The sequence below is a fragment of the Aptenodytes forsteri genome, unplaced genomic scaffold (genome assembly GCF_000699145.1).
Source record: "Aptenodytes forsteri isolate BGI_AS27 unplaced genomic scaffold, ASM69914v1 Scaffold102, whole genome shotgun sequence".
NCBI lineage: Eukaryota > Metazoa > Chordata > Aves > Sphenisciformes > Spheniscidae > Aptenodytes > Aptenodytes forsteri.
In genome coordinates, this window is record NW_008795771.1 from 963,463 (window position 1) to 978,741 (window position 15,279).

Genomic DNA, 15,279 nt, shown 5'->3' on the forward strand with positions numbered 1-15,279 from the left:
TAAAACTGCCCACTTATATTTCAAGAATTCAGTCAAGGTGGACCCAATGAAGTAATAGTATTTCCCAAATCTTAAATCTTCAGTACTCATGTCTGCATTGTAGATATACCTAATTCTTTCTGTAATATCCCATACTTAATTAATCTTATGTTAATCAGTAGAGATTAAAATGTGTTTCTTTATACACAAATTTAATATCATGGTTCATGCCTATATTGACTCAAAATAATCAATACCATTGTTGCCAACCTTTCTTTCTTTCCGTAAGTAGACACAAAGAAATTATTTTAAAATAGTCAGCAAAACTTTCAATATTTGCCAGTATATGACTGTATATAGATCGAATGCATTTGCTGTAGAGCGGTGTTACATAAAGAGTACATAACGCATTAGCAGATAATACCACCTGTTTGTGCAAGAGCAAGGTGTTATCTTCCATCTTCATTCTCGATTCTTCCTTTTCTTTCCAAAACCTGCCAAATATGTGCTGCTTGTAGGAAATTAGTGACATTACATCAGTAAATAATTTTTCATAATTAATAGTCAGGTCCTACAAAGATTAGAAATGAATGTATTGAGCCGCATGCAGGATTTGACCCTAAGTCTTATTGGCAACCTCCAGTGTTTTATTCTGCTTTTGACACTCCAGGTTTATCTGTGGACGGATCTGCTGCTTCTAAGTCTGCAAATTCTTGCTCTATAACCGGCTTCAATATTTTCTCGATTTGTGTAAGTCTTTTTTTCAGTTTCTGTTGCGCAGCTTCATACTCAGCCAACAACCTGGCAAACTTTGTTTGTAATCTGTCCATCGCTCCTTCCATGTAGGTGACCTTCTCTTCCAGATCTTTAGGATCACTTCCTAAATTTGCAACTTCAATGTCCAGCAACCCATCTTTCATTAGGATTTGCTTGCCTTTTTCTTCCAGCATAGCCTTTGCATCTGGGTACTCTGTTAAAGCCTCCATGAGATCATCTTTAGATAGACAAAACAAGTCTGAGTATCCAATACTTTTTATATTGGCTGTTCTTCGATTGCCAGCTTTGCTACCTTTGATATTAAGAATGCTGATTTCTCCAAAATAGCTGCCATCACTTAGGACAACAAATTGGGTAATTCCATCATCAGCGACTACTGCCAGCTTGCCTTCTTTGATAATGTACATCTCTCGTCCAATATCTCCTTTTCTGCAAATATAATCTCCAGGACTGTATACTTGCGGCTGGAGTTTCAAAACCAGTTCAACCAGCAGACCAGCTTCACAGTCTGCAAAAATCCGAACTTTTTTTAGTGTTTCCAGGTGAACATTGATTGCAATCTCTGCTCTTAGTTTATCTGGCAGATACTTCAAGACTTCCCTTTCATCCACAGCCTTTTTGTTTGTCCACAGGTAGTCAAACCACTTTATAACTCTTTTTTCCATGTCTTTACTCACATTCCGAAAGTGCATATACTGCTTGATAGCATCAATCCTTGCTTGAAACTCTGCCCTGGCAGCATTCATGTTGGAGATCATAGAGCCCACATTACCAACAATGGTAGCAAAAATCAATACTCCAACCAAGAAGTCAACAACCACGAAGAAATACTCAGAATCTCTTACAGGAGGGGGCGTTTCACCGATAGTAGTCAGGGTCAGTGTTGACCAGTAGAGACTGTAGACATACTTCCTAGTCAGACGGGCAAATTCAGGATCGGAGGTGTTGGGGTAGACCCATGTGTCAGCCCCAAATCCAATAGCTTTCGAGATCGAGTAGTACACACAAGCGTTCCAGTGAATAATAATCACGATATACATGACAAGGTTAGAGATCCTGAAGATATTTGGGTAGTTCGTCCTTGTTTCTGTTCGCTGGAAGAATTCAAACATCCGAGCTACTCTGAGTAGTCTGTTTATTCTTAATTCTGGGTAATTCAGTCCTAACTTAAAATAAAAGAGATCAGTTGGTATGACTGACAGAAAATCTAATTTGAATTGAAAAGATGACTTATATTTCTCTTGAAGCTTTTGTTCTTCTTTCACCAGAAGACCTTGCTCCAGGTAACCTAAGATCGAATTGTAAATAATAAAAAATGTTACGACTTCAACTGTGTTGTGTTTAATGTCAATCCAAATCTACTTTGAAATATATTTTGGGTGCAAGTTCCAGATGGTACATAAATTCTCTTACTTTTTAACAAGCAATTTCTTATTTCCAAATATTCAACTTAGTGCTATATGGCTCAGCTTGAGTTAAACTATACAGCTTTGAAAATTAAACATTTCTAGCTCTGATTCTTTCCCTCCGCTTTTCCACTGGTTTTCAGATGGTGAACATCTGAAAAAAAACCCCAACCCCCAAAAAACTCCACAGGCTATAGGAAGGGTGGTTAATGAGGGAAAGAATTTAAACATGGGAATTTCAGTTCCATATTGAGTGTATCTACTCAATAGGTCTGGATGTAGGATAAGATTTTAAAAGAAACAGTTGCAGCTGAAGTTAATCGGATGTCTTGCTTGCTCAATGGTCTTGAAAATCAAGCAAATACTTGAGTCTCCTTAAATACAAAATCCAGATGTTGGTGCTAATTTTTCAGAACCCCTGTTCCTCACTTGGCCGCATTGCATGTTTATTTTGTCTTGTTGAGTCAGCTGCAGGCAGAACAGCTTGTATCTAGCTTACCTCATGCCTAGCTTACCCCAAGCTTTATGTATTCTTTGAGTAATACATCAGAGTTTCTCCTATTTTTACAGGTCACAGACCACAGTCTTTCAGAGATCTATCTCAATGTCTTTTTCACTATTGCACCTCATCAAGGATACCCAGGTAATAAAAGTAGTAGTATTCTGAATATTTTAAACCACCTGACACAAATATATGAAGAGGAATAATTAATCATTGAGTATGCTTACCTGTTCTTATCCGTACAAACATGTCAGCAATATAGATGACATCAGAAACATAATCCATAATAAACCATACCGCTAGGTAGTCATGCTGAAGCTCATCAAAACAGGCTCTGAATAGGAAAAGACAAAAGTAAATTACCATGAAATGGAGATTAAATACTTGCATGAAATCAGTGATGAATAAAATATTTTTTTTATCTATTTAGGGATGTTATGATTTGCCAGAAGTTTTATATAGTCATTAAAGGAGTACATCACCTAGCAATAATCATGGTCCAGTTGTACATGACAGGCATTGTGATGCAAAACAACCAGTTGTAATACATATTTCCTGCTGGATCAATAATGAAAATATCTTTCTTCTTCCTAAGTGATAGGCAGGAAAATAAAGGAGATTTAATGAGAGACTTAAAATACACATAACAATTTTTGAGGAATGAAGCATTCCAGAAATTGTTACTGTAAAATAAATGGTCTTTATTAAAGTTAAGCTTCCTTGCTCGAATGCATGGAGAACATGAAGCTGCTTGTTAGGTGTGACTTGGGACGCAAATTTTAGACTCTAAATTTTGCTGAGAAAAATCAACTTGGCAACCCTACTTCAGTTTATAGTGGCACATGTAATTTCAACATTTTTCAATTAATTTGTTTCCTACCCAAGTAACTGTCTTGTCTGATAACTGATTTGATCATCTTTCAAAAAATAAAATGATTATATGACTACTAGTGTTTAAATAAGTGAGATAAATCATACCTTTCTCACTGGGAAAAGTCTAGCTCTGAGAAAGATGAAACATTGGCATAGTTTACATAAAGAAGCCAATGAATGTGAAATCATACAACACAAGTTCTTACTGAACTATTTTAAGTTTATCTTCCTTGGCCAGAAAATTATGAATTTACCAAGCAAAAGGTAAAGCAAGAACTTTTAGATCATAGAAGAGTTTACTTGCTTGTAGGTGCCCTTATGTGCAGAAGAGATTGCTTTACAGTGGCACATCTTTTGCTGCAGGGTGTTATCCAAAAAATGTTGAATAATCAGACTCCAAAGGAGATTTACCTTGATTATTTTTTTTAGATCAATTCCATGCATGCATATTTCTGTTGTCCACATATGAAGTTAAATCAGAACAACTCTGCTCTAAGGAGAACAACAGCAGTCTGTACACTCATTCACTAGAGTATAAGCATCTTGTTTACAAGATACCTGTGAATGGATTCGGTTTTACATCAAAAACAATTTTATTAGACGAACATAGCAGGACCTAAATGAAAAATACTTACTCTTCATTATTTTCTTTCTTCTTGGACTTATCTTTATTTTTGTTTTTCTCCTTTTTTTCCTTGTTCTTTTGTGTTTCTCCATCCTTTTTTTTTTCTGACTTGCTAAGAAACAGATTTACATTTTCAGTTGTTACAGACTAAGTTAAAACATATTTGGAAAGAAATTAAATGTCTTAGAAATAGTATTATTACTCTTTGTCTTACCTCTTCGTTTATTTTACCTCTTCTTTTCTTTCTTCTTCTTCTTCTCCTCTCTAAGGAAAAGAAAAATATGATAGGTTCACGGGATGCACATAGCCATTGCTTCCACATTTATTTATTAGAATCATCTGAATTCAGTAAGGATAACATTATACTTAGATGTTTGGCCTTCAAAAACTGTTTTGCTTATTGTATTCACATAGAACTACTTTTATTTTAAATTAATAGATAACCATTAACTTTGGTATTGAGAATGATCACCATAATTGATGTGCATGTAGTTCAAATGTATGTGCAATCTCTTTTGGGATTGCTTGAATGACATAACTGTTTATAAAGAAATTATTAGATATATATCATTCTTTTTCATTGCTGCTTAACCAACCAATATTGCAGTACTCTCATTTTATGAAATGACAAAGATACTTACTCGTCTTTATTACTATTGTTGTTAATATTGTAGCGTGCAAATGCACCGGGTAGATACCGTTGCCTAGGGAACAGCAAAACAACACAGTTATATGGTATCTGCTGAAATACAAAAAACCCCATTTAATCTAATTTGTCACAGACTGTTTCTCACCATTTTAATCATGGGCTAAGTTATCTAAGGAAATTGAAAGAGCACAGATTTTAATCTCCTAAATATTTACAATAAGCAATATATCACAGTATTAAAAACTTAATTTATTAATAGAGGGTGAAGAAAATTATATGATGGCAAGTATCTGTGCTTAGTTAATCCAAACCAAATTATCAAAGAAAAAACCCCAAACAGGTAATTTTGACATACTTGTTTTCCCCTTTGTCCATCAGTCCAGGGTCCTCCTCGCTGGTGTCTTGTACTACCACGCTGGGAACAATTGTATGGGAGTGATGGGTCTCAATCACTCCTACCTTCATGGTCAAGTTTGTCTTACCTTGGGTAATTGAGGAAGACTGATTTAAAAAAGAATCAAGTCATTTCACAACTAGTAGAAGTAACAAGCAATTTTTTTTTTCCCTCGAGATGAATCCTTTATATCCTTGCTTCCCCCCAAAACAACAATAGTATTTCCAGTTTCCTCTCTCCCATGACATTCCCATCAGACAAGAAGGCACTGTGGGTGCTTCAGTGTGCTGAATGACCAGGCAACAGCTGCTGAAGAGAATGTTCAACACATCTTTCTCTCAGAGGAAGCATTAATTTAGGTCTTTCTCCTGAGCCTAATCACATACTTTGAAAATATTTAGAGAGTTGTGTTTGAAACGTCTACTGCTGTTTCATTTGGTTTTGAACCAAAGGCTCATAATTTATTGTATCAGGATGGATAAATAGATTCATGCACAGGTGACATCCTGAAAGCCAGACTAGGAAGCATCCATTGGTTGGATGTACAAAGAAATTTCAGTATGTCTGACATCTGAGAGTTATACTCTGTTGAGAGCAAAGGTAGGTTCTGTAACTAGGAACTTAAAGACTGTTGTAGTTGTCTCTCCTTACTCATATAGCAAGTCGGACATAAATACATAAATGGAAGTGTTAGTGGCTGTTCATGTCTGTTTTGTTCATCTCAATATTAAAAAAATTGAAAATGTTGTAGTGTACATAACTCCTGCTCTCCCTTTTTGCCACTATTCTTACAATTTTGTGAGTTATGTCTCATCATCAATGAGACTGCCAACTCTTTGGGCATGAATTATGTCTACAAGTGTGATCTGCTCTTGGCAGGGCCATTTAGATAGGATTATGAAACAGATGCTATCCACTGCAGCAACAATATCCCTGCGCATGTGAAATCAGAGTATAGAGATGTCTGTAAGCCACAAACTGACAAATGAGTTGCTGTACCACTGATAAGTGAAGTCAAATGCCATAGAATGAATCAGTCTTAAAGAAAGTACTTCCATTCTGTAGTCAAGCACACTGCAAAAGAGAAGCAGGATGATACAGTTGCCACATTGCTGCCAGACTTACCTGACTTTCCTTATTAGTCAATGAAATTAAAAATATTCCTATACAGGAAATAGGAGAGGAAACCCATGTTTCTAGCAGTCATCAGACATGAATGACACATGGTGCAAAAAATAATACAGCAATATAACACATTCTACAAAACAGAAAGATGAAGTTTGAAGACTAAGATGTGTTCTTCCACGAATAATCTAAATGTCGTCCAACATTGCTGGTCAGTCTTTAAATGCTTAAGAGGAAGGATCAGGTCTAAGATGTCACATTAAAAATTTCTAAGTCTCTAAGACATAGTAAACATTAGGTTAGATTCACCAGGAGCCTAAAAGCTGTAACAGGGTTTCTACTGACTTACTCCAAGGATAAATTGTGTTTGAAAGTGTGGAGATTGAAAGTACGCCAGGTTGAGTTAAGCAGCTTTATATCTGCTTGTAGGTGCTCTGAAAGCTCTGCTAATGCTGGCACACAAAATTCCATCCTGATTTAACCTATATCCTCCACAGAGCCACACTGGAGTCCACAGAGCTCACAAATAATGGTGCAAAATAAAGCTGTGTCCAACCACTTCCAATCACTCAGCGCCAGACAAATGCAAATGTATTCATCTCAAGGGAAATCATTCCTCCAACAGAGTGGGCTCTAAACCAGTCAGTTCACATTAAGACTCCCAGTACCAATATTTCTACATAGGCATTCATTTTTCATGTTTGTCTTCGCTTTTTGAGTCTTCTTCAGTTTGAAGAGCAAAAAAACCCATCTTTGACTTTGTGCTATCCAGACATACTGATTTGCAGATGTACTAGAGGTTAAAAATGACGAGAAGTGTGGGAAAAAAGGACGTGTACAAAAATCCACACCAATCCAGAGTACGTAGCCCGGAGACTGGGGAAAAATCTGTATCCTCTACATTCCCCTGTTCTTCAGGTAAAGAGGATTTTCTGTGCATTTTTGCAAATAAACAGATTCCTCTCGCTCTGATAGTGTCTATTGTAAGTGGAAGCACTGTGGCGTGCTTTGTGTTCTGCTGAAGGAGCTATGCCAGCCGTGCGTAGGACTTGCTGGGAAAAAGGAGATGCCATTTGGGACAGGACTGGAGATTTCGTCTTACTGAGGCACTGGAAGCATTAAATGGGCATAGAAATTGGAAGTATTTACTACCCTGTAGTCTCAAAATACTAAATCTGAATGTCAGGCTTGGGTGACTACTGCACCAGGTTGTTTCCCTTGCCAATCAGGATATGTAGCACAAGAGTATCTTCGAATTCTGTTAGTCTCAAAGCACATTGTGGGGAGTTTTGAAATTCTTATGTCTAAGACACAGAAATGCTAATGCAGCATGTGCCCAGTGCAAGTTGAACAGACATGGTAATTGCTCCATGGTCCAAATTTCGGGACCATGGTTACCTTGTTACAGCATTTGTGTGACAAAACCCTGACACTGGGAACAATAGAAAATATCTCGTTAAACTCAGTGGGTCCAGAACTCACCTTAATGCATTTTTTTATTGTATTATAGAGGTTTTTCAAGCAATATTTCAGGTGGTTGTTACTAAATTGTATCACTACCATGTTTCCTATTCTACGGTCACACATATTTTTCTTAAACTGACACATTGTCACAAATTGTTACACTGCTTTTACTTTAATAGTCTAATGCTCATTTTCACATTATCATATTTAGGTAGTAAGTTTGAAAGGTAATACAGATAAATGTACAAATAGTTTGCTTTTACTATCTTTGATTTTTAAATGTGACTACTATGATAAACAGCTGAGTTTTCAAACATTACGACCTAAAACCTAATTATATTAATTACTATGCTGCTGCACGAAAATGAAGGCAGTATTATCCTTTTACAGGATTGTAGTGAATGGAAGATCAGCTTCCATCTCTTCTGCTCTTTCACTTTACCTATTTCTCACTTTCTTACTGGCCCATCCTATTAACTTCTCTAGTCATTATTTTCAGAGAGAAAATGCTTCCAGTAAGGATATCCTGAAACAGAATTTGGTATCATATAAAGATCTACTTTTTTTCTTTACAAAAAGCAGCAAAAAATCTTCATTAACATTAAAATCTGCAGTGTGTTAGAGCAAAATCTCTCTTTTCTAACATGCGAAGAGTCCTTAGCAGTTCTGCAATAAGCAGTTTCATCAGTGTGCAGGCTTACCTTGGCAATGTAATCTGCTGCTTCTAATAGCGATTTCAGTCCTTTAAATCAGCCACGTTTCCTTACTACATAAGCAGAGCCACCATGAAAAGCTAAATATAATCAACATTTCATATATAAATCCCTTATTGATCGATTTCTCAACCAGTCAGTCCCATGTGCAGTTCTTTGAATTATTCCCAGGGAAGGACATAGATATTAGAGGAGGATTTCCTCGACCTAGTGATGGATTTTGAGATTTAGAGAGAGATGAAAGTGACAGTGGCAGTCACTATTATCCCTCACCTGAACAGAAGCTTACTAGCCCTATCAACATGCACAAGAAGGGACAAATATTGGAGTGTACTCTGGAAACTAAAAAAAATATTATTGTAAATGGCTATATATTCAGTATTGTCTGCTGGCCCATTTTCTTAATATTGCAGATGCTTTTTTACTGTAATAACAGGTCTTTACTAGAATAGATAAAACACCATAAATGGAAATTTCCTGTTTATTTTAATGTGTTTATCATATTGCTGAATAATAGGAAATACCATTTTAAACTACTGAAAGTTCCTAACTAATCTAACATAACTTTTACATTCCTATTTTGATGCTTAAAAAAGCCCACAAATTGTGAATATATATTTAGTGGAAAATGCCATGATGATGAAGTTTTAAGACACTGAACTAATCTTCAAGTTTGGTATGGATTATGACTTTGCAAAATGGTTTGTAAAGTAGCTGCAGTCCTCCTCCATTAGAAATGTGCAAAGCTTCATCTGTAGAGGCCACACAATCAAGAAAGCTCCCAAGAGGATCCTAGTGTACTTTGAAAGAGAAGAGGCTGAGGTGTTTGCATACCTCAACCTTCTCGTTTCACTGCTGGATACCATGAGAATGAGGAAAATTAAGTTCTCAGGAGCTTTAGTGATTGATTTTTTGATCTGGCATGTTTTACGTGGCCCATTTTGGAAAAAAAAAAGGCGTTGCTGAGCATGAAATCCAGTGAAGAAAATCTTTCAGGCAGCAAAAGGAGTGAATGTTCAAATTTGAAATGGTATCTTTGTCACAACTGAGACATAGCTAAAGTTACTGAGCTACTTTTTAACTTTGCTTCACAACAAGCAGCATCCAGGAAAGCAGTCCAGCCCCTGGGACCCCAGGATTAAGACACATTTGTTTCTGTAACCAAGAGCAGGAGAAAGCAATGCCATTAGCATTCATATGAACCAGCTTAAATCTTGCAGCCCAGCTGACTGAGTGGTCATTCATAAGTGGATTGGCACGTTGTGCATTTAATCACAAACCCAAAATGATGCTCAGTATCACAGGTCAGCCTCCTGACCAGAGAAACAAATTAGACTCATCTGCTGCTACAACTTTCCAACCCTTAAGACAGTCCATTTTCTAGGAAAGAGAATATACATTTGAAATGTAAAGAATAAAAAATGTTTTAAATAAAACAGTAATGGGCAACAAGGAAATGCATAACATTATGCCCAGTGGAAGCCAGATACACAAATCTACAGTAAGGTATCCAACATAACAAATGGACAAAGAAGTGAATAATCTTCTAAGTTCTGGCATATATTTGGGGAGTTTTGAAATTCTTATGTCTAAAACACAGAAATGCTAATGCAGCATGTGCCCAGTGCAAGTTGAACAGACATGGTAATTGCTCCTGGTTTCGGGACCATGGTTACCTTGTTACAGCATTTGTGTGACAAAACCCTGACACTGGGAACAATAGAAAATATCTCGTTAAACTCAGTGGGTCCAGAACTCACCTTAATGCATTTTTTTATTGTATTATAGAGGTTTTTCAAGCAATATTTCAGGTGGTTGTTACTAAATTGTATCACTACCATGTTTCCTATTCTACGGTCACACATATTTTTCTTAAACTGACACATTGTCACAAATTGTTACACTGCTTTTACTTTAATAGTCTAATGCTCATTTTCACATTATCATATTTAGGTAGTAAGTTTGAAAGGTAATACAGATAAATGTACAAATAGTTTGCTTTTACTATCTTTGATTTTTAAATGTGACTACTATGATAAACAGCTGAGTTTTCAAACATTACGACCTAAAACCTAATTATATTAATTACTATGCTGCTGCACGAAAATGAAGGCAGTATTATCCTTTTACAGGATTGTAGTGAATGGAAGATCAGCTTCCATCTCTTCTGCTCTTTCACTTTACCTATTTCTCACTTTCTTACTGGCCCATCCTATTAACTTCTCTAGTCATTATTTTCAGAGAGAAAATGCTTCCAGTAAGGATATCCTGAAACAGAATTTGGTATCATATAAAGATCTACTTTTTTTCTTTACAAAAAGCAGCAAAAAATCTTCATTAACATTAAAATCTGCAGTGTGTTAGAGCAAAATCTCTCTTTTCTAACATGCGAAGAGTCCTTAGCAGTTCTGCAATAAGCAGTTTCATCAGTGTGCAGGCTTACCTTGGCAATGTAATCTGCTGCTTCTAATAGCGATTTCAGTCCTTTAAATCAGCCACGTTTCCTTACTACATAAGCAGAGCCACCATGAAAAGCTAAATATAATCAACATTTCATATATAAATCCCTTATTGATCGATTTCTCAACCAGTCAGTCCCATGTGCAGTTCTTTGAATTATTCCCAGGGAAGGACATAGATATTAGAGGAGGATTTCCTCGACCTAGTGATGGATTTTGAGATTTAGAGAGAGATGAAAGTGACAGTGGCAGTCACTATTATCCCTCACCTGAACAGAAGCTTACTAGCCCTATCAACATGCACAAGAAGGGACAAATATTGGAGTGTACTCTGGAAACTAAAAAAAATATTATTGTAAATGGCTATATATTCAGTATTGTCTGCTGGCCCATTTTCTTAATATTGCAGATGCTTTTTTACTGTAATAACAGGTCTTTACTAGAATAGATAAAACACCATAAATGGAAATTTCCTGTTTATTTTAATGTGTTTATCATATTGCTGAATAATAGGAAATACCATTTTAAACTACTGAAAGTTCCTAACTAATCTAACATAACTTTTACATTCCTATTTTGATGCTTAAAAAAGCCCACAAATTGTGAATATATATTTAGTGGAAAATGCCATGATGATGAAGTTTTAAGACACTGAACTAATCTTCAAGTTTGGTATGGATTATGACTTTGCAAAATGGTTTGTAAAGTAGCTGCAGTCCTCCTCCATTAGAAATGTGCAAAGCTTCATCTGTAGAGGCCACACAATCAAGAAAGCTCCCAAGAGGATCCTAGTGTACTTTGAAAGAGAAGAGGCTGAGGTGTTTGCATACCTCAACCTTCTCGTTTCACTGCTGGATACCATGAGAATGAGGAAAATTAAGTTCTCAGGAGCTTTAGTGATTGATTTTTTGATCTGGCATGTTTTACGTGGCCCATTTTGGAAAAAAAAAAGGCGTTGCTGAGCATGAAATCCAGTGAAGAAAATCTTTCAGGCAGCAAAAGGAGTGAATGTTCAAATTTGAAATGGTATCTTTGTCACAACTGAGACATAGCTAAAGTTACTGAGCTACTTTTTAACTTTGCTTCACAACAAGCAGCATCCAGGAAAGCAGTCCAGCCCCTGGGACCCCAGGATTAAGACACATTTGTTTCTGTAACCAAGAGCAGGAGAAAGCAATGCCATTAGCATTCATATGAACCAGCTTAAATCTTGCAGCCCAGCTGACTGAGTGGTCATTCATAAGTGGATTGGCACGTTGTGCATTTAATCACAAACCCAAAATGATGCTCAGTATCACAGGTCAGCCTCCTGACCAGAGAAACAAATTAGACTCATCTGCTGCTACAACTTTCCAACCCTTAAGACAGTCCATTTTCTAGGAAAGAGAATATACATTTGAAATGTAAAGAATAAAAAATGTTTTAAATAAAACAGTAATGGGCAACAAGGAAATGCATAACATTATGCCCAGTGGAAGCCAGATACACAAATCTACAGTAAGGTATCCAACATAACAAATGGACAAAGAAGTGAATAATCTTCTAAGTTCTGGCATATATTTCACTGTTGTCTTCGAAGGGCTGAAATACAGTTCCTATCCTAAAATCATAGATATGAAAGGAATCTCGGAAGGTCGCTACATCCAGCTAGTATTGAATCAGGATCAGTTTTACCTCTGTCATTCTCATGGGTTTTTTCCTGGTTTGCAGTCTGAAAGATCTCAATGTTCAATGCTGAGCAGTGATTTTGTGAATATGTGGTGGCACTGAGTGTCTGGGACATATGCCTTGCTGTGTGTCACACGAACATCAAACTAATCGTGAACTCCTGCATTTGATGCATACCTTTGTCCAAAAGTTGTAGACGACCAACCAAGCTAAGCAAGTCTATGTTGGGTCTCTCAAGTCAATACGAACTACAAAGGAGATACACCTTTTTACTCTGGTGGAGAACAGTGAGTTTTCTTTTAAAATAAGCAGTCCTGTAATGCAACTCTAACATTTTTTCTTATCTGTTTTACTGTGGAGTTTTTCAAAGTTCTCAAACAGAGAAAGATGAGTCCTACTGGGCCAGACCAGTTCCTTGTCTGACACAGGCCAGGAGCTCGCTTACCTGCAAAGAGGTTTGCAGGACAAGTTCTGGGTGAGCTCAACACAGTGGTCTCAATCCTGCCCTCCTTTAAAAGCCAATTACATAGTTGTCATTGACTTCACTGACAATTACATTAGTTTAGCATCAATATTTTTTCACAGATATTTTCCCTGTCATTCCGCATTCCAGTGAAGTAACCTTGACTGATGGGAGAATGACCGCACTAATGGATTATTGTTTTAGTAGGCCAACTTTAATCTATTTTTGTATCTTGCTTTGTCATCATCTGTAATTCTTCTCAATCCTATTAAAGCTGCCTCTAGTTTCAGACACTCATAACCAAAACACTAGATACATTATACTTATGTATTTATTTATAAATAAGTAGGTTTTAATGGTACAACATTGCCTTTCAGCTTACTGTGTTGTAGCTGTGTACACAGATGGGTGGTTGGATTGGGACCACAGTTTTGGCAGGCTTATTTTCTGCAAATACTGTTCCGTCTTTTCTAATGCTGATGCTATTTCAGCAATGAATGTCATGTCGGAAGTGCTGTAGCTGAGAAGGCTCCAGGGCTTCTGGCTTATTTAATACTCTTCTGTGTAGACCAGTGTTAGGAGGAATTCAGTGTCATGAAGCACAATTGGCCCCAACGAGGCTTGGTGACTGGAAAACCATCAGCGCAAACAGTATCTCCACCAGTAGGTGGTACTGTATTTTTACTTTAGAGTTAAATGGGTGCTTGATGGAGAGGGAAGAAGTAGAAGCAATTTAAGATGTGTGTTGGTGTGTTAGATTCCCATATGCAGATGAGGCTGGAATTGGAAAGCACTGGACAGGCTGCAAGCCTCCTGTGGACGTGAGCGCTGACAGGCACACAGTATAACACCACACAGCATGCTAAAAGACTCTGTCAAAGCCTTTTACCAGCGTCTTCCAGGTCCAGACCCTAGTTTTTGCATGATTACTCTGAGGTGGGATTAGCACTTCTGAAATATCCACAGGCATGACGAGCGCTGTGGCTGGCCGTGCCCAGCAGTTATTTATATGTCCTGAGCAGAACATGTCATTAGGCTCTCCTTGTGCCACCCAGGTTGAGGTGGCTTGAGATGCCTTTTCTCCTCCCAACCCGGAACCTGCAAGGAACAGAGGGGCAGGCTCACCAGAAAACCCTCTGAAAAAAAAAACCCAGAACTTCATTCAATAATATCTGTGGGATAAAGAATGGATGTGGTGACCCTGCAGGAGTGCCAGTAGCTCTGAAGAGTCAGTTAGGATTTCTGTTTAGCAGAGTTTTATTCCAAGCTAAAATAACATGGGAAATCAAGGCTGGTTGCACAGAATAATGATGCTAAAATATTTACTCAGACAAAGGTGATTCCATTGAGATTAATTCCATTTCAAAGAAAATCATCAATATACGATATTATCACTGATAAGAGTGGTAGAAAATGCACTGTAGTTAAAATAGATTTGATATGCCTAGCCTTGCTTGTCTTTCATTCACTGTAAAGTAGTAGTTAAGGTGGCACTATCTGGGCATTTTTAAGGCAACATGTATAGGAGTAATCTCTTCACAACAAGTACAGCAATCTAATCATATTGAACTGCAATCTAGAGGCACCATTTTTTGTCTCAGTTGAAGTTAATTCCTTTATGTGTTGCTCCTGCAAGTTGAACTAAATCACCAGCATTTGGGGCAGGTGAAGTTCCCATGATCAGAGCTCCACTCTCAAATCTAGCTCGGTAATTTTTGCGTGGCTGCATGCAGGACAGGTAATGAGCCTTTCTGCAGCTGCCGTATTGACCGTATTGTTTGGACCCTGTCGGGTAGCAGCGACTGCAGGCAGAAAACAGTAATGCACAACTGAGAAGCTGAGCAATGACGACAGGACTTCAAAATGCTATAGGCAGCTTTCCTAAAAAAAAAAAAAATCTCGCTTCACGTCTGCACCTGGACTAGCTGCACAGTCAACGATTTTTCTCACTGTGGTGAAACCTGTTATCATCATCTTCAGTATTTACGATAATATAATTAAATACTACGTAATAACACATATAAGGAACTCTATATATATGTATAAGAAAAAAAATCAACAACATTAAAGAATTTATGACGAAGCCAAGAAGTCACACAAACTTTGTTTAATTAATCATAGAATCATAGAATCATTGAGGTTGGAAAAGACCTCTAAGATCATCGAGTCCAACCGTCAACCC

At 37.2% G+C, this 15,279-nt stretch overlaps 1 protein-coding gene across 1 annotated transcript; it reads right to left on the reverse strand.

Moving 5' to 3' along the window:
- Positions 1–626: 626 nt before the first annotated feature.
- Positions 627–5,276, reverse strand: CNGA1 (cyclic nucleotide gated channel alpha 1). Its single transcript, XM_009283598.1, has 7 exons — positions 5,167–5,276; positions 4,804–4,866; positions 4,394–4,426; positions 4,173–4,274; positions 3,147–3,254; positions 2,892–2,998; positions 627–2,044 (listed from the first exon to the last, which is right to left on the reverse strand). Exons 1-7 carry the CDS (start codon positions 5,274–5,276, stop codon positions 627–629), a joined length of 1,941 nt encoding a protein of 646 aa, XP_009281873.1.
- Positions 5,277–15,279: the final 10,003 nt, after the last annotated feature.

Excerpts from the sequence above, each read along its gene's own strand:
- CNGA1 (XM_009283598.1), bottom strand. The coding sequence starts at position 5,276 with ATGAAGGTAGGAGTGATTGAGACCCATCACTCCCATACAATTGTTCCC. Across the intron at positions 4,867-5,166 it reads ATGGACAAAGGGGAAAACAA|GCAACGGTATCTACCCGGTG; the intron begins GTATGTCAAAAT and ends GCTGTTCCCTAG. Across the intron at positions 4,427-4,803 it reads AACAATAGTAATAAAGACGA|AGAGGAGAAGAAGAAGAAGA; the intron begins GTAAGTATCTTT and ends TCTTTTCCTTAG.